Below are 25,000 nucleotides of genomic sequence, written 5' to 3' on the forward strand. Positions count from 1 at the left end.
GTCATGATCCTGGTCTTTTCCTCTGTCTCTGTCTCCCTCTTGTGATCACTTACTCACTCTATCACGCACACTCCTCCGCTCATTATCACTTTTTCAGCTGTTCTCCCTTCCATTCCCTCACCTGTCCCTCTTTTGCCCTTGATTGTCTCTGGCTTCTTATTCTCTCTTTCTAGCCCTGTCTCATTGTCGGATTATTCGATGACCTTTCGTGAGACACGTCTGTTTCCTAGTCCTGTCCTGTCTTGTCCGTGGATTGTTTAGTCTTTATTGCAACTGTGAGTTATACTGTCATTGGACTGTTTATTATCCGGCTGTGCCTGTTTGCAGGAGAACCTGTGCAGCACCTGCCCTTGGCTTTTCACACCGTCAGCGGTCTTCTCTGTTTTGGACTGGGAGTTGGCATCCCGGGATCCCTGCCTCTCCTCTCATGGACGATCTATTGAAAGACTATTTTCTTTATTAAAGACTGTCAATTGCACCCCGCCCTGGTCTACCATCGTTCTTACCTCCTTAACAGAATAATCCGACCAGAAGATGGACCAGGCGAGTGGTAATCCCCTCCAGCGTGCGGTGGAGCTCCAGGGTGCTCTGCTGGGAGACATGAGGGGGATTTATCCACCACGAGACGAGCCGTAGAATCCCTGACCGCCCAGCTCTCAGGTCTAACTCAGCAGTTCCCATCAGCTACCGTCATGAGACCACTGCAGCAGCCGGACAGCGCGACCTTTCTGAGCCACGCATAAACAACCCTCCGTGCTATTCTGGTTGAGCCTTTACAATGCCGAGCCTTTCTCACCCAATGCGAGGTTGTTTTTTCTCTCCAGGCCGTCCACCTATGCCAGGGATCGATCTAAGGTGGCCTATGTGATTTCTCTTCTCAATGGACGGGCTCGAGAGTGGGCAGCGGCGAACTGGGAGGCAGAGGTAGACTGCGTCTTTAAGTTTTCTCTGTTCAAGGAGGAGATGATCCGAGTATTCGACTGGTCTGCACATGGTGGTGAAGCGTCCCGTCTCCTATCCACCCTGCGCCAGGGGAGGAGGTCAGTCACAGACTTTTCTATTGAGTTTCGTACTCTGGCCACTACTAGTGGATGGAACGGTCCGGCACTAATCTCCCGCTTTCTCGAGGGCCTCAACTCTGAGATTAAGGATGAGATCGTTGTCCGAGAGGTTCCTGACAATTTCGACTCCCTAGTCGAGCTGGCCCTTCGCATTGAAAGACGCTTCGAGAGGCGACGGTGGGCTCGCGGATTGGAGGCTCCGTTACTCCCCTCTTCCACAGCTACTCGTCCGCTACTGCCTCTGCTGCTAATCCTGAGCCTATGCAGCTAGGGGGGCTTCACATATCTACACGGGAACGCCAGCGCAGGATTATGGATCGTCTATGTATGTACTGCGCTGCCGCTGATCATTTTGTCTCCAGGTGCCCAGTAAAAGCCAGCGCAGGGTTGCTGGCGAGCGCTACATCATGGGTCTCTCCGTCTAAGTCCTGCACTTCCCTTCCCGTTCACCTCCGGTGGCTGGGATCGTCTGTTTCCTGCTCAGCATTACTGGATTCGGGGGCGGAGGGGAACTTCATTGATGAGACTTGGGCTTTAAGACAGGTATTCCCCTCTTAGATTTGCAAGACTCCACCCCCTGTTTGCCCTAGATGGTAGTTCCCTTCCTAGGGTACAGAAGAGGACTTCACCATTGACTCTTACTGTTTCTGGAAATCATAGAGAGACTATTTCTTTTTTTATTTTTCATTCCCCTTTTCTCCCGTGGTTTTAGGCCACCCGTGGTTAGTGCTTCACAACCCCCAGATTAACTGGGCAGAAGGCACCATTCTTTCTTGGAAATTGTCCTGTCATGTAGATTGTCTGTCTTCTGCTGTGCCCCCTGTCTTGCCCGTAACTGTTTTTCAGGAGGAGCCAGGTGACTTGTCTGGGGTTCCGGAGGAGTATCACGATTTGCGGGAGGTCTTCAGTCGTTCCCGGGCCACTTCTCTCCCCCCTCATCGCCCGTATGACTGCAGTATAGATCTCCTCCCAGGTACAACGCCCCCCGTGGTAGACTATACTCATTATCCGCCCCCGAGAGGGAGGCGCTCGAGAAATACCTTTCTGAATCACTCAATGCGGGTACCATCGTTCCTTCCTCGTCTCCAGCGGGAGCCGGTTTCTTCTTTGTTAAGAAGAAGGATGGCTCCCTGCGTCCCTGCATAGACTATCGGGGTTTAAATGATATCACTGTGAAGAATCGTTATCCATTACCCCTGATGTCCTCCGCCTTCGAGATCTTGCAGGGAGCTAAGATATTCACTAAGCTCGACTTGCGTAACGCCTATCACTTAGTACGTATAAAGGAGGGGGATGAATGGAAGACCGCGTTTAATACGCCCCTCGGACACTTTGAATACCGGGTTCTTCCCTTCGGATTGGTTAACGCCCCCGCGGTTTTTCAAGCCTTAATCAATGATGTCCTACGAGACATGCTCAATGTTTTTGTATTCGTCTACCTAGATGACATTCTGATTTTTTCGCCGTCTCTCCAGGTGCACGTCCAACATGTTCGTCGTGTTCTTCAGCGTCTATTAGAGAATCGACTTTATGTTAAGGCCGAGAAGTGTTCTTTCCATGCTCCCTCAGTTACGTTTCTGGGCTCTATCATCTCGGCAGAGGGGATTAGTATGGACCCTGCTAAGGTCCAGGCTGTTACCGACTGGCCCGTGCCCGATTCCCGCCTCGCACTACAACGTTTTCTCGGGTTTGCTAATTTTTATCGTCGTTTTATACGTAATTTTAGTCAAGTAGCCGCACCCCTTACAGCTCTGACCTCCGTCAAGTCCCAGTTTAGATGGTCCGCTTCTGCGCAGACTGCGTTCGACACTCTTAAATTGCTTTTTACTACCGCACCTATCCTTCTCACCCCTGACTTCTCTAAACAATTTATAGTCGAGGTCGATGCCTCTGAAGTAGGGGTCGGGGCGGTGCTATCCCAGCGCTCCTCTGCTGACGGCAAGATACACCCCTGCGCCTTTTTCTCCCACCGTCTTTCTCCTGCTGAGCGCAATTACGACGTAGGCAACCGCGAACTGCTCGCCATCCGTCTAGCGTTAGGCGAATGGCGACAGTGGCTAGAGGGAGCTCCCGTTCCTTTTATCGTCTGGACAGATCACCGAAACCTAGAATATATCCGCAAGGCCAAGAGACTAAATGCTCGTCAGGCCCGCTGGGCGTTATTCTTTACCCGTTTCGATTTCACCATCTCGTACCGTCCGGGTACCAAGAACGTCAAGCCTGATGCACTATCCCGTCTTTTTGACTCCTCTGCTTCTTCTGAGCCTGAGGAGATTATTCCCCCGGGTCATGTTATTGGCACGGCCGTCTGGGGAATAGAGAGGCTGGTTAAGCGTACCCTTTCTCGTGTCATAGTTCCGCGCAACTGCCCTAGGGGGCTGCTTTTTGTCCCTGTGTCAGCGCGTCGGGCAGTCCTTCAATGGGGACATACCTCTAGATTGACAGTCCATCCCGGCGTCCGGGGCACCATCGCTTTTATCCGTCAGCGTTTTTGGTGGGCCTCTTTAGAACGGGACGTGCGACGATTTATTGCCTCCTGCAATACGTGCGCTCAAACTAAGACTGACAGTTCTCCTCCGGCCGGTCTACTTCGTCCGCTACCGGTTCCGTCTCGACCGTGGTCTCACTTAGCACTCGACTTTATCACCGGTCTTCCTCCCTCAGGGGGTAACACCGTTGTTCTAACCGTGGTAGATCGTTTTTCTAAGTCGGCCCATTTTATTCCTCTCGCCAAACTCCCTTCTGCCAAAGAGACCGCCCAGATCATGGTTGATCATGTTTTTAAGCTTCATGGGTTACCCACTGATATTGTGTCTGATAGAGGCCCCCAATTTCTTCTCAATTTTGGAAAGAGTTTTGTCGTCTGATTGGGGCATCCGTTAGCCTTTCGTCTGGGTTTCATCCCCAGACGAACGGTCTAGCTGAACGGACCAATCAAATTGTCGCCCGTATGCTCCGCAGTCTCACCCATCAGAATCCCGCGTCATGGTCACAGCAACTCTCTTGGGCCGAATACGCCCATAATTCGCTCCCCTCCTCTGCTACGGGTCTTTCGCCCTTTCATTGCTGTCTCGGTTATCAACCTCCGATATTTGCGTCCCAAGACTCTGAATCTAATGTTCCGTCCGTGCAAGCTTTTATTAGCCGATGCAAACGCACCTGGAGGAGAGTGCGATCTGCTCTCTGTCGAGCTAGAAGACGCATGACTGTTACGGCCAATAGGCGCAGAGAGTTAAGAGCCCTCGTTACGTTTGCGGCCAGAGAGTGTGGTTGTCCACTTCAAATTACCTCTCCCGGTCCGATTCACGTAAATTGTCTCCCCGCTTTATTGGACCATTTCGCATTGTAAGAGTCATTAACCCCGTCGCAGTAAAACTTCACCTTCCGCCTAATCTGCGCCGGGTCCACCCCGTGTTTCACGTCTCTTGCGTTAAACCAGTCAATCCGTCCCCCTTCTCGCCCTGTGCGCGTCCCTAGTCTTGTCGATGATACCCCTGTCTACAGGGTTCGCCGCATCCTCGACATGCGCCGTCGGGACGCGGTCGTCAATATCTGGTCGATTGGGAGGGGTATGGTCCTGAGGAGAGAAGTTGGGTTCCCTCCCGGATGTCCTGGATCCTTCACTCATCGATGATTTCCTCCGGTCCCGCCAGTTGCCCTCAGGAGCGCCAGGAGGCGCTCGTTGAGAGAGGGGTACTGTCATGATCCTGGTCTTTTCCTCTGTCTCTGTCTCCCTCTTGTGATCACTTACTCACTCTATCACGCACACTCCTCCGCTCATTATCACTTTCAGCTGTCTCCCCTTCCATTCCCTCACCTGTCCCTCTTTTGCCCTTGATTGTCTCTGCTTCTTATTCTCTCTTTCTAGCCCTGTCTCATTGTCGGATATTCGATGACCTTTCGTGAGACACGTCTGTTTCCTAGTCCTGTCCTGTCTTGTCCGTGGATTGTTTAGTCTTTATTGCAAACTGTGAGTTATACTGTCATTGGACTGTTTTATTATCCGGCTGTGCCTGTTTGCAGAGAACCTGTGCAGCACCTGCCCTTGGCTTTTCACACCCGTCAGCGGTCTTCTCTGTTTTGGACTGGGAGTTGGCATCCCGGGATCCCTGCCTCTCCTCTCATGGAGATCTATTGAAAGACTATTTTCTTTATTAAAGACTGTCAATTGCACCCCGCCTGGTCTACCATCGTTCTTACCTCCTAACACTGGTGGTACCGTTTTGGCCCACTCATACATGGCGCTGTATGCCCTTAAGTGGACCCAATCTGGACCCAGTCCATTACCCTGTAGGGACCTGCCACAGGTTTATGTGGCTGCCATATCTGCTGAGCATTACCCATAGAAGTGTTTTAGAGGGATGTCATGTAACAATATACAAATCTCCATATTCATCGGGAAGAAGGAGGCGGGAACCGGCGCACAATCAAAACTCATTTTAATATTCAAAAGTAAATACAAAACGGCGCACCAGCCCCTCACGGACAACTGGTGTGCATAAATAAAAAGCAAACATAAAATAATATCCCAGGCCTGGTCCTCTCTCATCCTTCACGGTCGTCGCTCCAGTTTTATATCCTTACATCTCCTACGTGGGACTCAAGACCGGCGGTGGGGCGCAGGTGTAGCTCATCTCCAATCACTACACCTGGCCTCACTCCTCGTTCCCACGCCTCTCGGCCCCGCCCCACTCGCCACAGTCACCCTTTGGTTTCCCATTTATACAGGGACGAGACAGCTTAGGCCTTTCCACCGAGCACAGATCCTTTTTTGGACTTATTTTGGTTGAAAGGCCTGGCAGCCCATCCATTTGAGCTGTTTAAGTCTTTCAGATAACTTTGAAATTGTCTATTCTCTATTAGACGTATGAGGATCTGTAGGCTCTGTCAGCTCCTCTTGTATGGACTGTTCCCCAAGATTGGTTAAGTCTTACTGCTTCCTAGGACTAGTATATCCTAAGGCTGCTTCGACACTGTTTGCTTTCAGCAAGTGGTTGGAGGTTTTCTCCCTTGCTATGCGGGGTAAGATAGTACTATATCTTTAGCCTATGAGGCACATGGTGTGACTTCGCCTCTAAGGTGCATGCTTGTTTTATGAAAGCAATGGCTTCTTCTCATGCTCTCTTTAAATAGTTTTGATGGGAAATGTCTGTGCTGTGGCAGGTTAGTCCTCTACTAGCACTTTCATCAAGTTCTACTTGTCTGAATGTGAGACTGGCTCTTGGCTTCCGGGTCTCTTCCGCTTGAGCAGACTCTTTCCTTGGTCCCAGCTATCTTAGGTACGTCTGGCATTATGGTATATCATTCCCAAAGTGATGACGTCATTGCAGATTTGAAGTGAACCTAAGAAGGGAACATTTCGGTTACATATATAACCTTGGTTCCCTGAATAGGAAACGAGATGCTGCGATGCTGGCTGTTCCGTAGCTTCGATAGCGCTTCCTTCGTCATAGTGTAAAATCGGATTAAATAGTGTGCAGCACACATTCATGATCATACGTACGTATGTTCGGGGCGGTGCTAAGTGCTATTGGCCGATTAATTGGTGTGATTGTAAAAGGGCTTCAGACATTCATCACACCGGAAGTGTTCCCAAAGCAATGACGTCATCGATGCATCTAGTTCCCTTCACATTTATCTGAAATTGTAACAATGCAAACAGGTTTTTTGTAAGAGGTAGGTTTAAGGTTTGGTTAAGGGATAAAAAATATTGGTTTATCAGAAAAGTTTAAAAGTAATCAAAGTCTATGGAAAGTCCCCAGAATTCACAGAAACAAATGTGTGTGTGTGTGTATGTGCCAGTGAGTGCAAAGCTCTACTTCCGTCTCAGACACAGAAACTAATAATATAGATTTTTTTATGATGATGTTTTGTGCTCCATGGCATTTTAGATCTCAGTCCAATGATTTATCAAACATGGATTTGTGCTTATTTCGGTTTATACTTTCTTTTAAATAATGGATTTACTGTTAAACTGATCTGATCCGAGAGAGTGAAGAGTGTGTCATTTGTTCTCTACAGGTTGAGTAAGTGTGGTATAACAGGTGAAGGTTGTGCTGCTCTGGCTTCAGCTCTGAGATCAAACCCTGAACACCTGAGACAATTGGATCTGACTGGGAATAAACTAAGAGATTCAGGAGTCATGCCACTGTCTGTTGTAATACAGAATCCTTTGTGTAAACTGGAGATACTGTGGTAAGATCAAGACTCTCAGACATGGAACACAATGTAAAATATTTTTAAGTGTTCAGCCTCATTCTGCTGCTGTGAGTTCAGCTCATTGAGCTGTAAATTCAGACTGACAGCAGAAGGTATGGGAACCTTGGATGCTTTAATGGTCAAAGAACACTCAAAAGGCCATGTGATTGACATAAAGCAGACAATCAGGTTTCGTTTTATTCCACATCATGTTTAGGGGCATGCAAATGTTTCCACAATAAAAGGATGGTGTGTAAATCTTTTGGACTATGTCATGAATTTTAAATATTTCACCTGCATTCAAATATAGACACACATCTGCTGTTCAAAGCAAGTAACAGTGAGTAAAACAATGGTAATGTGTGTTAATAGAGCATTAGCAATGTTTGCGAGATTAGCGGCAACCATGCTGGCGATGCTAATGGACTATAAGCTAATAGTGGACTCTGGTAATCAAAATAAAACTATTGATAAAGCACTTTGTGTTTGTTGTAGAATATTATAGGCAAGGCAAGGCAAGTTTATTTATATAGCACATTTCGTACACAATGGTAATTCAAAGTGCTTTACATAAAAGAAAGTAAAATAATCATGAAGAAAAATAATAACAAAAATAAAACAAGCAATTTTAAAACTTTTAAAATGATTAAAACTTTTAAAAACAGTTAGAAAATGATTTTACATAAAAATAAATAAATAAAATAAAACAGTGAAAATATAGTGCAATCAGTTCGGACAGTGCTCATTCAATAAATGCATTGTGGGATATATCCACACCTTATAGAAATTAAAATGATGGTGTGTAAAAATTATTTTAAGATAAAAAAATAGAAGATAAAGAAGTAACTTGACGTAGCTCAAACTAAAAAACATGGCAGCAACAAACAGGAAGTGACGTCATGTGAGCCCTGTCTGGCACGTATAAAAAACAGGCTAGCACTAGCCCGACTGTGGAAAAGCAGATAATGTAACAAACTTTCACAAACAATCAACATTTCAGTCTCTTGATCTTAAACAGGCTCGAGTTCAACACAGTCAGAAGAATGTACTAGATTAATTCTCATTTTTAATCACATTTATCTTTCAGCAGTGACTCTTTTTAAAATATTGTTTTAACGGTGCAAAATCACACTCATCCTTCTCCAACACTTTATTCCTGTGATTTCAAAGCAATGACAATTTTTTTTTTGCATCATTACTCCAGTAACATGATCCTTCAGAAATCATTCTAATATTCTGATTTGCTGCTCAAAAACATTATTATGTTGAAAACAGCTGAGTATATTTTTTTTTTAGGTTTCGTTGACGAATAGAAAATGTAGCTCCATTTATCTGAAATATAATTGTTTTGTAACATTATAAAAGTCTTTATCATCAGTTTTGATCAATTTAATGCATACTTGCTAAATAGAAGTATACATTTCTATAAATTCTTAAAGTATTCAACTTTTAAATATTGATAATAATCATAATAATGTTTCTTGAACAGAAAATCAGTTTATTAAAATGATTTATGAATGAGCAAATTATTTCTGATGGATCATATGACACTGAAGACTAGAGTAATGATGCTGAAAATTCCTTTGTTCACAGGAAATAAATTACATTTTAAAATATATTTAAATAGAAAGCAGTTATTTTAAATAGTACAAATATTTCACAATATCACTCCTTTTGCTGTACTTTGGATTAAATTAATGCAGGCTTAGTGAGCAGAAGAGAATTCTTTAAAAAACATTAAAAAGCTTACTGTTGAAAAAACTTTTGACTGGTAGTGTAAAAGTTTTATGATCGTGTTTTGTGCTCTGTGAGATTTTAGACCTCAGTTCAATGATTCTTAAAACATTGATTTGTGCTTTAAGTTTGTACACTCTATTTAAAGGGCTCTTATGATGCGATTGAACATTTTCCTTTCTATGAGGAGTGTTACAAGCTTTTGGTGCATAAAGAAGATCTGTAAAGTTGCAAAAACTAAAGTTTAATATCCAAAGAGAAAATCTTTATAAAAGTTAAGTCATCCACGCCTGGCTATAACGGCTCATTCTAACATGCCCCCACATGTCTACGTCACGATGTGGGAAGATTTGTATAAAGCCACCCAAATGTTCACACAAAGAAAGAAGATGGATTTTTTATTCTCGCTGTTACTGCTGGCGCCATGTTGTGGAGACACCGTAAGCTTCAGTCTGGTGCTTCTTGAGTTTAGAGCAGTGTAGAGAAGTGCTTGTTGTTTGTTGTTTCTCCGATCACAAATGCAGACATGGTTTTATGTTTATGCAGCGCGATATGTAACAGTATGTTAAGGGGTGTAACATTTCCGTCATGCGCTTGAGGCATTCTGCCAATCACAATGCACTGGATAGCTGGCCAAGCAGCATACATTTCACTTTTTCAGGATTTTTGGTTTAAAAAAAGAAAATGTTTGAGTGTACGCTTTGTCTCCTCGTTCTTCGCTACTTGCTGTAGTACACGTGTGACAATTACACCAAATAAACAAAATAATGTTAATCTTTTTAGCAACGTCATATGACCCCTTTTATAATGTATTTAACAAATCTGATCTGATCTGAAAGAAGACTGTGTCATTGTTCTCTACAGGTTGAATGAGTGTGCTCTCACAGATGAAAGATTGTGCTGCTTTGGCTTCAGCTCTGAGATCAAACCCTGAACACCTGAGACAACTGGATCTGTCTGGGAATAAACTAGTAGATTCAAGCATGAAGCTGATCTCTGCTGTGTTGGCGAATCCTCATTGTAAAGTGGAAAAGCTGTGGTAAGATCATATACTATATAACACAATGTAAGAACAAAAAGCAGTAAATCATAGGCGCTATGGCAAAAACAAAATTACTCCTACCTGAAAAGGAATTGTTGGCAAATGGAATACTTGCCACTGATTGGGTAAGACATCTTACAATTAAGATATAATGAAAGTCAAAAAATTGTGACCAGCTTTGTTTCTTATACACAATGGACTTCTATCTACACATTAAAACAGTTTTTCTTTTCAATAGCAAAACATTCAAACATATTATCTGTGTACATCCAGTGAACCAATCTGAGTACGAATCTGTCTTTTCCTGAACCCCTTCTTCTCACTTTTTCCTTTGCATATTAGCTCAGAGAGGCATTTCTTTTAAAATAAAAATGTAGAAAATATTTATAAAAATGCAAATACAGTGTTTAATGGGTATTTAATGGGAAATAAATGTCAAAAGACTAAAAACTAATAAGATCAAGTATTCATTTTACAATGGACATTTTATCAGGTCTTAATAACACTATCCATACAGTATTAAGATACTTTGTCTTATTAAAGAGCTTAAAATACATAATTGCAAGCATCAAGGTGACATGGTGTCAGTCAGTGCAGTTACATTGTTTTTATGAGTGAGTAATTAAACAGTTCATTCATGAATGAATGACAAGATGTTGAAATTAAATTAACTTTGAGCACCACTTTACAAGGCTCAAACAAGAGCAACGCATCACCTGGGTAAAACCTGGGACTTGACATGAAGAAGGACAGATGTAGGTAATCGCACATGATTCAGTTTCACTGCATTTCACTGAGTGTGTGTAGATGTCAGTCCAATGTTTCACAAACACTGATTTTAAGTTTAGACCTTCTCTTAAATAATGGAATTAGTGCTGAACTAATCTGATCTGAGAGAATGAAGAGTGCATCATTGTTCTTTACAGGTTGGTTGAATGTTGCATCACAGATGAAGGTTGTGCTGCTCTGGCTTCAGCTTTAAGATCAAACCCTGAACATCTGAGACAACTGGATCTGTCTGGGAATAAACTAAGAGATTCCAGCTTGAAGTGTCTTTCGACTGTACTGGTGAATTACTGCTGTAAACTCGAAAAACTGTGGTAAGATCACACAGTAACACAATATGAAGTATTGTGAAGCAAGCAATCAGAATCAAAAGCAAAGTAGTAAAGCACAATAGCAAACCTTGCCGCTGATTGGATGAGAATCTGCCTTTTCCCTATTCCATTTTTCTTTTTTACATCACATATTAGTTTAGAGACGCATTCATTGTGAAGAAAATTTAAGGATATTAAAAAAATGGAAATACGATGTCTAAAGTCTATTAATTATTGGGAATAAAATGTTAAATGAGTATGTAATAGGCCTACAATTGAATTGGATGTGGTAATATCACATTGATCAGATGGGCTGCACAGCAACCATGTGCAGCTCACTTTGTTTCAACTCTCAAAACCATGACCCCCTTCCTGAACCTTCACTGACACCTTTACTCATCAGCAGGATCAATATGGTTTGGTTTATTAGAAGCAGGTATTGGGCAGGACTTCTGGCATAGCGACAAGAAAGATCTCAATAAGGCAGCATCTGAATATTTTTAGAAATATATAATCATATACAGAGAATGTTATAACATACTGTTTTGTAATGCAAGTAGTATTCACAATCAGCATTTCAATCTCTTGACTTTAAATGGACTCAAGCTCAACACAATCAGAAGTGAGAACAGTGCAGTTGTGTTCTTAAAGATAAAAATAGTGAATGCTGTTTTTCAGTGCAGTATAACAATAATGAGTTTTAAGAAATTAGACTTTGAAATACTGAAAATAAAAAAAGAGAAAAGTGGAAATATTTTGGTGTAGAGGAAATGATTTTCAAAATATCAGCAACATAGAGAATGAATGTCAGATATGAGAAACAACTACTGTAAGTGCTGACTCACCTGAGAAAGAGTCCTCTGACTCGTCAGCTGTGAGTCACATGAAGAGAGATATAGTAGAAAAGTCAGTCTACTAAGGAGGTTCACTTTTCTGATCATTATTTTCTGATTTTCATTGATTCAAGTCAAGTCACCTTTATTTATATAGTGCATTAAACAAAATACATTGTGTCAAAGCAACTGAACAACATTCATTAGGAAAACAGTGTGTCAATAATTCAACAAGATTTTTAATGAGATTAAGAATGGTGGAGATTTTCTATCTTCGATTGAACCATCAGGAAAAATGTTCAAATATGCGATGTTTCAAATAACTAAAGGAAATTCAAGTGTCTAGTTTGCTTTATTCTCTCCTTTCAGTGACTTGTTTCAAAATCTCTCAAGATCTGTGGTCTGTGGCATTTTAGATCTCAGTCCAATGATTCTTTAAACTTTGATTTGTGCTTTAAGTTTTACTTTCTGTTTAAAGGGGGGGGTGAAATGCTTGTTTTCACTCAATATCCTGTTAATCTTGAGCACATAGAGTAGTACTGCATCCTTCATAAATCCAAAAAGTCTTTAGTTTTATTATATTCATAAGAAAAAGATAGTCTGTACTGATTTTTCCCGGAAAAACACGACCGACTGGAGGCGTGACGTGTGGGCGGAGCTAAAGAATGACGAGCACGAATAGGCTTTTGCGTTGAGAGCATGTGGAAGCTGTGACATTACCGTGAGGGAAAACCCATCCTCCAAAACAAACCATGGCTAACAGTCAGATTCAGCCGTTTATTTATGATCCAGAATCAGATCCAGAGGCTGAAACTGAACGAAAGCAGCAGCAGCAACGACTCGCTCCGAGCGGGGCTCGAACCCGGGTCTCTGGCATGGGAGGCGGACGCACTAACAAGGAGGCAGAGATATTTGAAGCAGTTTTACTCACCGCCTGCGGTTCCAACACACGATCGTGACCCTTTTTCCTTGGGATTGCATCATCCTTAAGAAATAAACGATACGCAAATCCATCGTCAAACTGGGCCTTGTTTATAAAACAAGCATCTTCGAAATGCAGGGAACAAACACAAACACTTGCACAACTCCGTTGATGCTCTGTAAAAATAAACTCCATCCACTGGTCCCTTAATGCTGTTTCTCTTTTGGTAATCTGTGCAGGGTTGTCTTGCCCTGGCAACCAAAAACACACTTCTTTTGTGACATTTCGCGACGCTCTCGCTCTGATCAGTGAAGTCTGTTGTGCTCTCATTGCTCTGCTATACGGGAGCGCGCTCTTCCGGGAGAAGTGCCTTAGGACCCATATAAGGAAATTCCGCTCCATCTAACGTCACATAGACCCATACTCGAAAAAAACTTTTCCGAAACTTGTGACAAACCGGAAGTAGTATTTTGGGAACAAAAATACTCCTTCAAATGTACAACTTAATTTTTGAAACTTTGTCCATGTTTAGCATGGGAATCCAACTCTTTAACAGTGTAAAAAACTCAGTATGCTCAGTGTGTCCTTGTTCTTTACAGGTTGGGTTATTGTGGTTTCACAGATGAAGGTTGTGCTGCTCTGATTTCAGCTCTGAGATCAAACCCTGAACACCTGAGAGAACTGGATCTGTCTGGAAATAAACTAGGAAAGTTTGATTTGAGGCTTCTTGCTGCTTTACTGGCAAATCCTCAGTGTAAAATCGAGATACTGTGGTAAGATCATCACTCTAACATTCTTATAAGTAAATGTGTCCTTTAATGTCAATTTTAGGACTAAAATTAGCATTACAAAATAAATGTTCAGTTAACAATAAATCTCAGCATATACGGCACTTATGACATCTCCAACCTATCACATCACCTGCTGCTCCTGTTTGAGCCACCAGTGATTTACTGGAGCTTCAGTTACTTCCTAAGCCTCTCTGACGTACCTCTGACATCCAATAAGGAGATGGCGAGTCATTTCTTTCATTACCTTAATTTATGGATATCTAAAATATAAAAATAAGGAAAAGCCTAAAACATGCCTAATTATAATTTGCATTTTATTATATAATTCCTTACAATTAAAAAATAAAACATAAATTATAATGTCATATATAGGCTATGTAAAACTTTGTCCTATAATTATATACTGTACTGTAGCTGCTTTTTCAGATTTTTTTATTGTTGCTCTGTTCTGAATACCTTAACACGTAAAGGATTTTCTGCAACCTGGATTAATGTGATTATTACGTTTTTAATATGGATATTTTTCTTACAAAAATGCATCGATTACGCTATAGGAGGCCTTTGTTCAGGAGGCCAATTTTTTAATTGATTGTGCTTTTTATTATGAACTTTTATTGACTTCTCATGAACCGATGTAGTGCAACAGCCGCTTAGTTGCATCAAACAGCTTGAAAGATTAAAAACATTTTTTTTTTAAATAACTCTGACTGGATTAGAAATTCATATACACCTAGGATGACTTCAAGTTGAGTCATTTATGGGCTAATTTTCATTTTTGGGTGAACTAACCCTTTGATGAAAGGGAAAGCCCCTTATACTGGAGAGCAGCCACTTACAGTATGAATTGTTTCTAGGAGGTTATAGTACATTGAAGAATAAATATATGACTTTTTACATATATTTGTGTGATATATCTATAGGAGTTTTAGCACAATTGACAGGTTTCCATTTATGTATTTTCAATTTGCAATTTGAAGGTTATGGAAACACAACAGTGGTGCATTTTTAACTTAAATGGTGTATTAAATAAAATATTTTATAAAATGTGTCTTATTTTATTTTTTATAAAATGTATTTTATTTTACATTTTATATGCAAATAACTGGCCCATAAATATTTTTTAGAACAATAAATGAACAATACAAGATGATTAAGTGACACGCTTAAAACTAGCAAAATCAACATACTGTATAGAAAGACGTATCTGTAAGAATTAGCACAGAAGAGTTTCAGTCCTTCATCCGCAGTTTACTGTTCCTCTTATATCCTGAATAAAACATGATTTAAGGAAAGGAAAGTTGATCGAAGTGGTAACTTACATTTCTAATCAGTTCAGAAACTGCCAAATGGAAAATCATGAACTTGGTGTTTAAGGACAAGAGTTAATAAATAACATTTTAATGGGAAATGTGGGTCCGTGTAAATCAAATACCCTCCTGTAGGTGTTTAGTAGAAGTTACAGCAAAAAAAAAAAAATAATAATTATCCGTCTTAAATCACTATTGAATAGTATCTTACATTCAGCTTTGTGTGTCTGTTCAGTTTCTGGAAGCACATGACAGTTTGAAACCGCACCACTGAGCATCAACATGCATATAAATCTCATTCTATCAGCAGCAGCATTTAGCAATGTGTTATATGTTGTTATATCTCCTCTCCTGCTCTGAGACCAGAGTTAATAACAAACTACAGACACCTGAACTACAATTCACATCATGTCATTGTTGTCTACAGGTTAAGAGATTGTGATCTAACAGGTGAAGGTTGTCCTGCTCTGACTTCGGCTGTGAGATCAAACCCCTCACACCTGAGAGAACTGAACCTGTCTTGGAATATACTATCAAAATCTGATGTGAAATCTCTCTTGGATCTGAAAGATGATCCACATTGTAAACTGGAAAGACTAAAGTATGAATCGTGAGTATTTATTTAAAGCTTTGTATTGGATCAAGTTTAGTTACAGACCTCATAAGTGTGTATTGAAAATATAAGATAATATTTCAGCTCCACTTCAGTCTCTGTACCTTAAACTTTGTATAATAATAGTTTAATTCTGCAATGTGACTGATTTATAAATATATGAATATTACTTATTATGAATATATGAATAAGTGTCTGTGTGAAAAGAGTTGTTGATCATTTACTGATATTATTCTATGATCAGTTTTTCATTTTTATTCTGAAATGGATCTGCTGATGTGATGTGTCCGCAGTAATGTCTCATATGTGACTGTCTGTGTGTTTTACTAGGACTACCAGTAGCTAGTCTTTAGACATCAGGTCCGTTTCCTGTGAATCAGCCGATGGTGAATAAGGAACTGATAAAGAGATAAATAGTCACACAATCAGGAGACTCAAGACTTTGTTGGTCTGTTCTTTTGAATTAAAATTTTGGTGTGAACTAACCCTTTAAGTGACAAAAGTAAGAGTGCTTTCACACTAGCACTTTTGGTGCGCACCCGGATTCGATTGATGTCAGAGTTCGGTTCATTTGGATGATGAGAACGCTGTCTTCTGTACTCGGATGCGCACCCGTGAACCGTACCCGAGTCCGCTTAAAAACGGTGGTCTGGGGTACGCTTCATTTGAACTCTGGTACGGTTCGCTACTTATGTGAACGCAATCCTAAATCGCGGAATTGAACCGCTATTAATGACATATTATTTGATGAAAATGTGTGTTTGTGTGTGTGTTTCACTCACTTTCCTGATGAATGTGACTGACGTGCTGCAAGCAGAGAACTGTACATTTAATTTCTGTTCGCCTTCAATGTTCTTTAGAGCATTTTCAGTACATTTGTAAGACAGAAGCAAGTGCCGTTATGTACCGAAGCTTTATAATCAAAACGAACAGTTCAAAAACGTAATACATAAAAGTGCAGAGAGTAATGTTGTGCATTTGCCGCCTTCTCCTGCCAAGCAACGGGGTAAACAGCTGCTGGCTTGATGAGCAAGATAACCGCGATTTGGACTCAAATATTATAATATGAACACAGTCCAGCGGGGGCAGGGGAAGGGGGAGCATCCGAACTCGGGTTCGGACCAGGCAAGTGAACCAAGTGTGAAAGCATCTTAAAACGCATTTCAATTACCAAGCCATAGACTCTATAGGATATATATTGTATATACTATAGACAACTTCAATTATGGGAGAAAGAGTTTAATTTAAGTATAATACTTTCAGTTTACATAATACTTTTCAGGGTACATTTAGTGTAAGGTGACATGTTTTAAATTAGAGAGCATCAAGTGCCTGACTACCAAAAAGAAGTCAGGAAATCTATAATATTATATTATTTACCTATTATTTTTGCCTGTGTTTTAATTAAGACAAGTAAAACTTTCATAACTAAACATTGTCCTTTATAACAGACACATTTACATTTTGGAATCTGAAAATTTAACTTGTAAATTACATAAAATATACACTTGTAAATAACATATCTCTACATTCAATAAAACAGCTTTTTTCTCTATATTCCTATTCATGTATTATATTGCATTATTTAATTTTTCTTTTTTTCTTATGGTGTTATATTTAATCTATACTGTGTAATTCCTACAGTATGCATGTCTGCACTATAATGTATGTTTGCACTATGTCTGTACTTTCTTCTGCAATGGAAGCTCCTGTCATCAAGTCAAATTCCTTGTGAGTGTACTTGCCAATAAAGTACATTTAAGTACAAAAATAAAACATACTTGCCAATAAAGCTCATTCTGATTCTGATTGTATTTTATATATGATAGTATATCTAAATTATCTTTTAAAATGGACAGATGGCCGAAGTTTATATTCCTTTTTTCCTATTTTTATTTTTTAATTCTGCTTGCTAAAGTGGAATCTTCTGCATGCTCTGCAAGTGGAGTCTATTATGTTCCCTTCCTTTTTCTGGCAAGACAATAATATATATATATATATATATATATATATATATATATATATATATATATATATATATACATACACAGTATTTTTAAATTATTTGATAAACTTGATCATTTTTTAATATATAAAATTATATATATATATATATTGTATATGAAAAATATCAGATTTAATGAAAAAGTTTTCATCAAATAATAAAAAAAATACTGTATGACCTGTAAGAATCTCTTTTAGCCTTTTTTTTTTTTTTTGGGATTGGAAGAAGAACAGAAGATCCAGCCTTTCATAGAACGCACCTTTTGGTTCATAGTTTTATATACTTTCGCTTTCCTTTTAGATTTTTGAACAATTCAGCTTTAGGTCATGATGTGATGAATCGCCCAAAAGTCGATTACGATAATTTATTATTATTATTTTTGTATTCATAATTTGATAGTATTACTGAATACAAATATTATAATAATCATAATGCTTACGTATGCAGGCCACAGAGCAACAAAATATCCCTAAAAGAAGAATATCAAAAATATCCACAAATGGTGAGTTTGAAATATTTTCTGAGTGTAAATCCAGTCTAATCAACATTCAGCCTTTGACAAAAAGACCGTTAATAAAAGATACAAATGTGTGTCAAATGACTTTACGTTTTAGTCGGACTCTTATTTTGAAATTACATTGTATTGAGCGTCAACCGGAAATACTCAGAGCAGCCGGTAAACATGCTTTACGACACAGATTTTTTAATGTAGTTCGAGTTCGTTTCGCTACAAATTATTTAATTTAGGGAACTTGAATGGATGAAATTCCGTTTACATAGTTTTAAATGCATTTGGTAACTTTGTATGTAGACTTAAAATGTCTTCGCCATGTTTGTCTTCTGAAAATAACAGCTGCTGCAGTTAATTTGTATTTTCAGTGGATTAAAAGTCCAGTATTAATTATATTTATCACTTAATCTTTTAATTGATGACACTTTATTACATTTCTCAAAGTATTTTGTATCGGAGAACGTTAATATCTGATAGTCATAAACAACCTCATCACAAAAGTCAATCATTAGCCTTTATTTGATATGATAAATCTGTTATATCGTATTATTATTTCTGTATGTGATGTTTATATACATGTCATGTTTTAACCCCATTCAGGTGCTCTTCAATAGACCAAAATGGGTAAAAAGAAGGGGAAAGACAGAAGTCCTCGAGCAGACAGCAGCACTGATTCAGCAGGTAACTTACTGTACATGTTTGACAGCTGCCCTGAACAATGAGATCCTGACAGTGATTTTAATCAAATGCTTCTCCTAATGCTTTGTTAGGGGTGTCCTGCACTCACATCCGTAAAGGAACAGAGCACAACTTGCTGAAGAAAGCCTGTCTGGATGAGCAGTGGAGCTTGTGTCAAGACTGTGAGCCGAACAAACCTGTTGAGCAGCAGATCTCAGAGGATGATACTGACAGAGAAAGCCCAGCTGTGTGGATGTGCCTGAAATGCGGCCACAGAGTAAGTGCTCAGCTGACTTATGACACATTGCTTTAGGCCAACTGCATATAAACAATGTTATGATCCTCATCAGGGCTGCGGAAGATCAGGAAATCAGCATGCAATCAAGCACTATGAGACGCCTCGCTCTGAGCCACACTGTTTAGTGCTCAGTCTGGACGTCTGGAGCGTCTGGTGAGTGACACACATCCACCTCTACACTGAAATGTGACCGGGTCTGTGTGTTCAGACCTCTTACCTTCTGCTCCAATGTGCTTCAGGTGTTACATCTGTGATGATGAAGTTCAGTATTCCAGCACGGGGCAGCTGGCGCAGCTGATAACACACATAAGAAAACAAGTGCTCTCAGATCCTGGCAAGAGGAACTCCAACAGAAGTAGGTGTTTTAGAGCTTTTAGGGCCATTCACACTTATATAATGTTGTAGAAGCAAAATATCCACTCTCAAAATTGACCAGTGCATGAAATAGTAGCATGTTTTTGCCTGGAGTGTCTTTCCTTTAACAAAAGCATAAATTTGCATTCATACTCCACAGAAAGTAAGAAGGAAGAGATCTTGGAGATAAATCCTGCAGAGCAAACGCTGGATGAAGAGAAAGAGGGCGAGGAGAAGCAGAAGCAGAAGGGCAGCTCAAAACATGATGACAGTCCCAAAAGACAGAAAGCAGCAGCCGCAGGAAGCTCTGGTGTCGTGAGCGTCAGGGGTCTCAGTAATCTGGGCAACACATGCTTCTTCAATTCAGTCATTCAGGTACAGAGTCAGAGTTTGAGGTGCTTCACGTGAGAAAACATGTAAGTTCTGCAAACCCTGATGTTCTCGTCTTCCTCTCAGAATTTATTACAGACGCAGTTTTTGCGAGAACTGCTGAACCAGATCAGGGATGAGAAGAGCTGCTTCACCATCACACCTGCACTGTCTTCTGAGCTGGTACTGATGCTGAGACACATGATTTTCTTCTGGCATAAAAGCTTCATGTTAGGATGTTTTCACATTATCATTATAATTTCAGGAACCTCTTCAGATCCAGCTGGAAAGACCCGGGTCGCTCACGCTGGCTATGTGTCAGTTTATGAAAGAAGTTCAGGGGTCCAAAAAAAATGTTGTGACCCCTAATGATCTCTTCACACAAGTATGTAAAAAGTAGGTATCCAAAAAAAGTGTTCCCAGCACAGAAGCCTCATATAAGAAGAAAAGTTCTGTCCTTAAAAGATTTTATTGCATATGTTTAGTCTTTTGGTTGCTAGTTTGATTCACTTTTACAATAGATAAAATGACAGAAAGCCTCCAGAAATAATTAAAACGAATTCTACCCTGCATTCAAAAGTTTGGGTCAAAAAATGATCAAAAGTGAGAGTAAAGACATAATGTTACAAAATATTTCTGTTTCCACAAAATTAAATTTTAGAATACATTAAAATGGAAACATTTGCAATTGCAATAATATTTTGCAATATTCATTAAATATTATCTGTTGACAGAGCTCCACGATTTAAAGGCTTTCAGCAGCAGGACAGTCAGGAGCTTCTGCGTTACCTTCTGGACGGCATGAGGGGAGAAGAACTGAAGGTACAATATGAACCTCTACAGGACATGGACACAGACCAGACGTTCATCATCTTAGCAGTGTAGAGTATTTTAGATATTTTAGTGTAACCTTCTGCTGTTTTTTTATTCCCTGTATTTTCCAGAGAGTTAATTCTGGAATTCTGGAGGCTTTGAAAAACTCTGGCAAAAGCTTAGAGGCTGAGCAGATGAAGAAGGTTCTTAAAGGTACAAGTCATTGTCAGAATGAAAAATTTGGTTTTAATGTAATGCTTAAAGCATGATTAAATGCAATCCATTAATAAAATTATATCTGTAACTTTCTCTTGCATCATTTTCACCAGAGTACGAGAAAAACGGTGTGCCCAAGAACTTTGTGGACCGAGTGTTTGGTGGACAGATGAGCAGCACAGTGATGTGTAAAGAGTGCAGAACTGTGTCTCTGGTGACAGAGATGTTTCTGGATCTTTCTCTTCCTGTAGCTGATGAGGTGAGCTTCAATAGCTGCTTTACCCCTGATGTGAATATTCTGGGGAAGTGATCTGATTTGAGTGTTTCCTCCAGGCCCACAGGAAGAAGAACCAGAAGAAAGTCACGCAGTATCGCAGCAGCGTCAGTGATGATGGAGACCGAGAAAACACAGCATCTCTGGCCAATGGGAATGAAGACATGCCTACAGGAACAGGAAGCAAGTACCAGCAGAAGAAAGCAAAGAAACAGGCCAAGAAACAAGCCAAGGTGAAGACACACACACAATATACAACATAAATTTTAAATAAAATGTAAATAAAAGTTTTTTTGAGAATTTTGAGTACATTCGTAAAGTATATGCTATAAAGTAGAATCCAGACCATGTGCGAAACCGATGTATTTTTTTTTTACTTTTATGTGCATAGACTCAGAGACGTCAGCAGAAACTGGGCAGTAAAGTCATTTTGGACGCTCTGACCAATCAGAGTACGGCTAGCAGCACAAATCTACAAGATGCCTCCAATCAAAGTCTATCAGTAAATGGCAGTGCTGATGAAGAACCAGGCGAAAACAACCAGGAGAATTTGAGCCTTGAGAAACCTCCTTCTCTCACACAAAACGAGGATGAAGATGACCAGGAATCCGAGCAAGAACATGCTACCTCTGTCAACAACCGCTTTAACGCCTTACCTGAAGACCAGGCCTCTGAAGATGTGTCTGTAGAGGGAGAAAAGGCACAGGATGTGAATGCAATTGAGGAAGATGACGCTGCTGACCAGCTTTGTGCAGAAGAGGATCAGTTAACAGAAGAAATGAATACTCTGTCACTAAAAACAGAAAGTGAGATGGAAAATGGAGATGAGGGCTCAGACGATGTGAAGGAATACACAGTAGTGAATCAAGACCCTGAACTGGCCTTTCAGTCCCTGGCCAGCAGGACGGCGCCAGAGAAGCAGGAGTGTTCGCTGGAGTCCTGTCTGTATCAGTTCACTGAGGTGGAACATCTCACAGAGAACAACAGACTGATGTGTGTCACCTGCACTAAACGCCAGGCTGGACATAAAGCCACAGACGGTACTCTGCTCAACTTTTATCATATCAACCATAAACTAGACTCAGATTAATAAACTAGACATAAAATATTTACTTGAAACATATTGAGTTACTTAGAATTTCTCCAATTTAATAATATTGGTATTGTTAATGATATTGGATAATAGTTGCATGACATGCGAGTGAAAATAAGATATTACTTTTTTGTTTCTGCATGCCTTATATATTGTGATTTTGTCATATTATGATTTCTACATATATTCACTGCTGCGACATCCAGACAAAAACAACAAAGATTTGGTTATTAATGGAAATATGAACTTTTAATGGGTTTTTGGTTTAATCTCTTGAATAAGAAAAAAAAATATTATGACAAAAAAGTTTACAATACAAATATTTATTCTTCCACTTCAAATGCTCAAACCCTTGAGATTTTAGTTTAAATTATAATGCAAATTTTTATATTTTGTGGTATAAATGTTAATATGTTTATTTATATTTATTATATATAATGTATAATTTATTAAAATATCGCACAGTATTCTCTGGAGCACATTAGCATTTATTGCATAGGGATTAATTCATGCCTGACCAATTTCATATTTGAAATTGACAAAAAAAATCATTGTGCATCTTTTTCTCCGTATTTGCTGCTGTGCATTTTTTTTTTTTTTTTTTTTTTTTGGATCTCCTGAAATGAGCTGTTTTTAGTGATTTGACACAACACTTCAGAAACCTCATTTGTGAAAAAAGATGATCTAAACAGATTTTGTTGTTGTTGTCAGGTAAGAAAGCTGTTTACAGAGATGCTCTGAAGCAGATGCTGATCTCTGATCCTCCAGCAGTGCTCACGCTCCACCTGAAGAGATTCCAGCAGGTAAAACACCTTGTTCAGAAACTCATCTAACACCATAAACTCGAACAAGAGCCTTTATTTAGTCATTTCTTTGCCTGTAGGTTGGATACAGTGTTTGTAAGGTGAACAGACATGTGCAGTTCCCTCAGATCCTGGATCTGGCTCCATTCTGCTCAGTAAACTGCAAGGTGAGCAAATGATTGTTGGTTTTCACAACACTTCTCTCCATCTTTACATCACTCCTTGTGTTCGGAGTTTAGTAACTTACTCAAAACTGGTTCAAACTCGCAGATCAGCAGTTACCCAGATGTGTGTTTGTGTTTTTAGGGAGTGAAGGAGGGCGAGATGCGAGTGCTGTATAGTCTTTATGGTATAGTGGAACACAGCGGCACCATGCGGTCTGGACATTATACAGCCTACGTCAAATCACGTCCCTATACACGCAGTTATATAGAAAATGGACTCGATGCTGGCTGTGAGTATCTGTGCTGTTGAACTGGAGTTTTTTTCGATTACCTTTATGGATTCATGTGAACATGCATTAATATCAGAGGCCCAAAAAATCAGTTTGTCTGTGCATAATCCAAATTGCATTATAAAATGACATTTTGATTATTATCTATTTCTAACCGTCATCTCGTAGCAGGTCACGCCGAGGCCAGTAAAGGATCATGGTTTCACATCAGCGACAGCAGTGTTCATCCGGTTCAGAGGCCAAAGTGCAGAGTTCCCAAGCCTACCTCCTGTTCTACGAGAAGATCTCATAACTCACATGAGGAATAATCTTCAAAACAAAGGGCTGCTGCTGCTGCTTCATTCCGAACTCGGTTGCTGCTGCACTGGGAAATCCTGTTTCAACACACTGCAAATGAATTTAAAACTTGAATCAAAGTCGTTTCTATGAGCATCATCTTTTATTTTTTTCTCTGTTATCTGCTGTTGTTCAGGGTAAATTTTAATTCATCCATAAGATACAGAACTTACTTGGGATCTGTTTTTTAATAGAGTTAATAATTTGCAGTGGTGATTCAAAAGCGATGAGATATTTTTCTTCCCTCTAGATCATGATGGAACGGTTTGATGAGGCTTTGGTGTGGTTCTTTGCCTCATACAGCGTTTCTCAAATGCCAATACTGAATAGTCATTTTGCATGAATCTCACGAAGAAAAGTCATATTCCACCCCAACATTAAATGTATATATAATGATGTTCATTATAATAAAGAATAATTTTTTTTTTTTTTTTTTTTTTTAGGTTTAGTAAATGATCATGGATACATTAAGTGTTAAATCTGTGTATTTAAAAATGACACGATCAAAATAATGTTTTTAAGAATAGGCATTTTTATATGCAAAATATTCTAACTATATATTCGTTTTAATTTGGGGTGAAATATGACATTATTACAGAGATTAATCTTTTTTATTTCTTAAATGTAAAACTTAATTGAAATATATATTGGTACAATTTTATATTGCAATAAATACCTTAATGTCCTAAATGACAAATATAATGGCAAATGTTTTGTTTCATAACATTCTAAGAAGGCTTCAAATAAAAATAACAATTTCAGTTCTCAAAAGCGTTTGGGCGTATTTTGTCAAAACAATACTTTGTCTTGTAAAAGGAAACAGAATATTATCGGAAGGCACCATTTACTGCGCATTAATAACATATATTAAAATTTTGCTTCCTCAAGGGGGCGCTTGATGGCTCAACAATCGTAGCTGTGCTCAAATATTAAGACGTTTTACGTTCCTTAGAACAAACTTGTGTGCTAAAACTTTTTTTTTATCTGATAAATAATTTATAATGTACACCGATATCTGGAGCATCAATCTATGTAAAATTATATACTAAAAAACGTATCCTTTCATCAAAAACGACTGATTTTATTACGACCCATACATTCTAATTTTGTCATTAATTACTTAAGTTACTCGTTTCAAACCCGTAAGACCTTGGATCCTCTTCGGAACACAAATTAAGATATTTCTGATGGGGTCCGA

At 39.6% G+C, this 25,000-nt stretch overlaps 2 protein-coding genes across 2 annotated transcripts; both read left to right on the forward strand.

The window, feature by feature from the left end:
- The first annotated feature begins 9,905 nt into the window (after window positions 1-9,905).
- On the forward strand, window positions 9,906-16,488 carry LOC113096457 (ribonuclease inhibitor-like). The gene is made up of 5 exons (XM_026261865.1): window positions 9,906-10,032; window positions 10,962-11,135; window positions 13,487-13,660; window positions 15,413-15,595; window positions 15,929-16,488. Exons 1-5 carry the CDS (start codon window positions 9,977-9,979, stop codon window positions 15,942-15,944), a joined length of 603 nt encoding a protein of 200 aa, XP_026117650.1. The 5' UTR covers window positions 9,906-9,976; the 3' UTR covers window positions 15,945-16,488.
- Window positions 16,489-18,429: 1,941 nt separating this feature from the next.
- LOC113096456 (ubiquitin carboxyl-terminal hydrolase 16-like) lies at window positions 18,430-24,122 on the forward strand. The gene is given in 17 exon segments (XM_026261864.1): window positions 18,430-18,795; window positions 18,885-19,069; window positions 19,143-19,243; window positions 19,330-19,445; window positions 19,605-19,819; window positions 19,901-19,996; window positions 20,079-20,209; window positions 20,548-20,635; window positions 20,758-20,839; window positions 20,956-21,101; window positions 21,176-21,349; window positions 21,508-22,156; window positions 22,921-23,012; window positions 23,093-23,179; window positions 23,319-23,466; window positions 23,635-23,697; window positions 23,700-24,122. Coding segments are annotated over 17 exon segments (2,493 nt in total). The 5' UTR covers window positions 18,430-18,734; the 3' UTR covers window positions 23,759-24,122.
- Window positions 24,123-25,000: the final 878 nt, after the last annotated feature.

The sequence above is a fragment of the Carassius auratus genome, unplaced genomic scaffold (genome assembly GCF_003368295.1).
Source record: "Carassius auratus strain Wakin unplaced genomic scaffold, ASM336829v1 scaf_tig00215936, whole genome shotgun sequence".
Classification (NCBI taxonomy): Eukaryota; Metazoa; Chordata; class Actinopteri; order Cypriniformes; family Cyprinidae; genus Carassius; species Carassius auratus.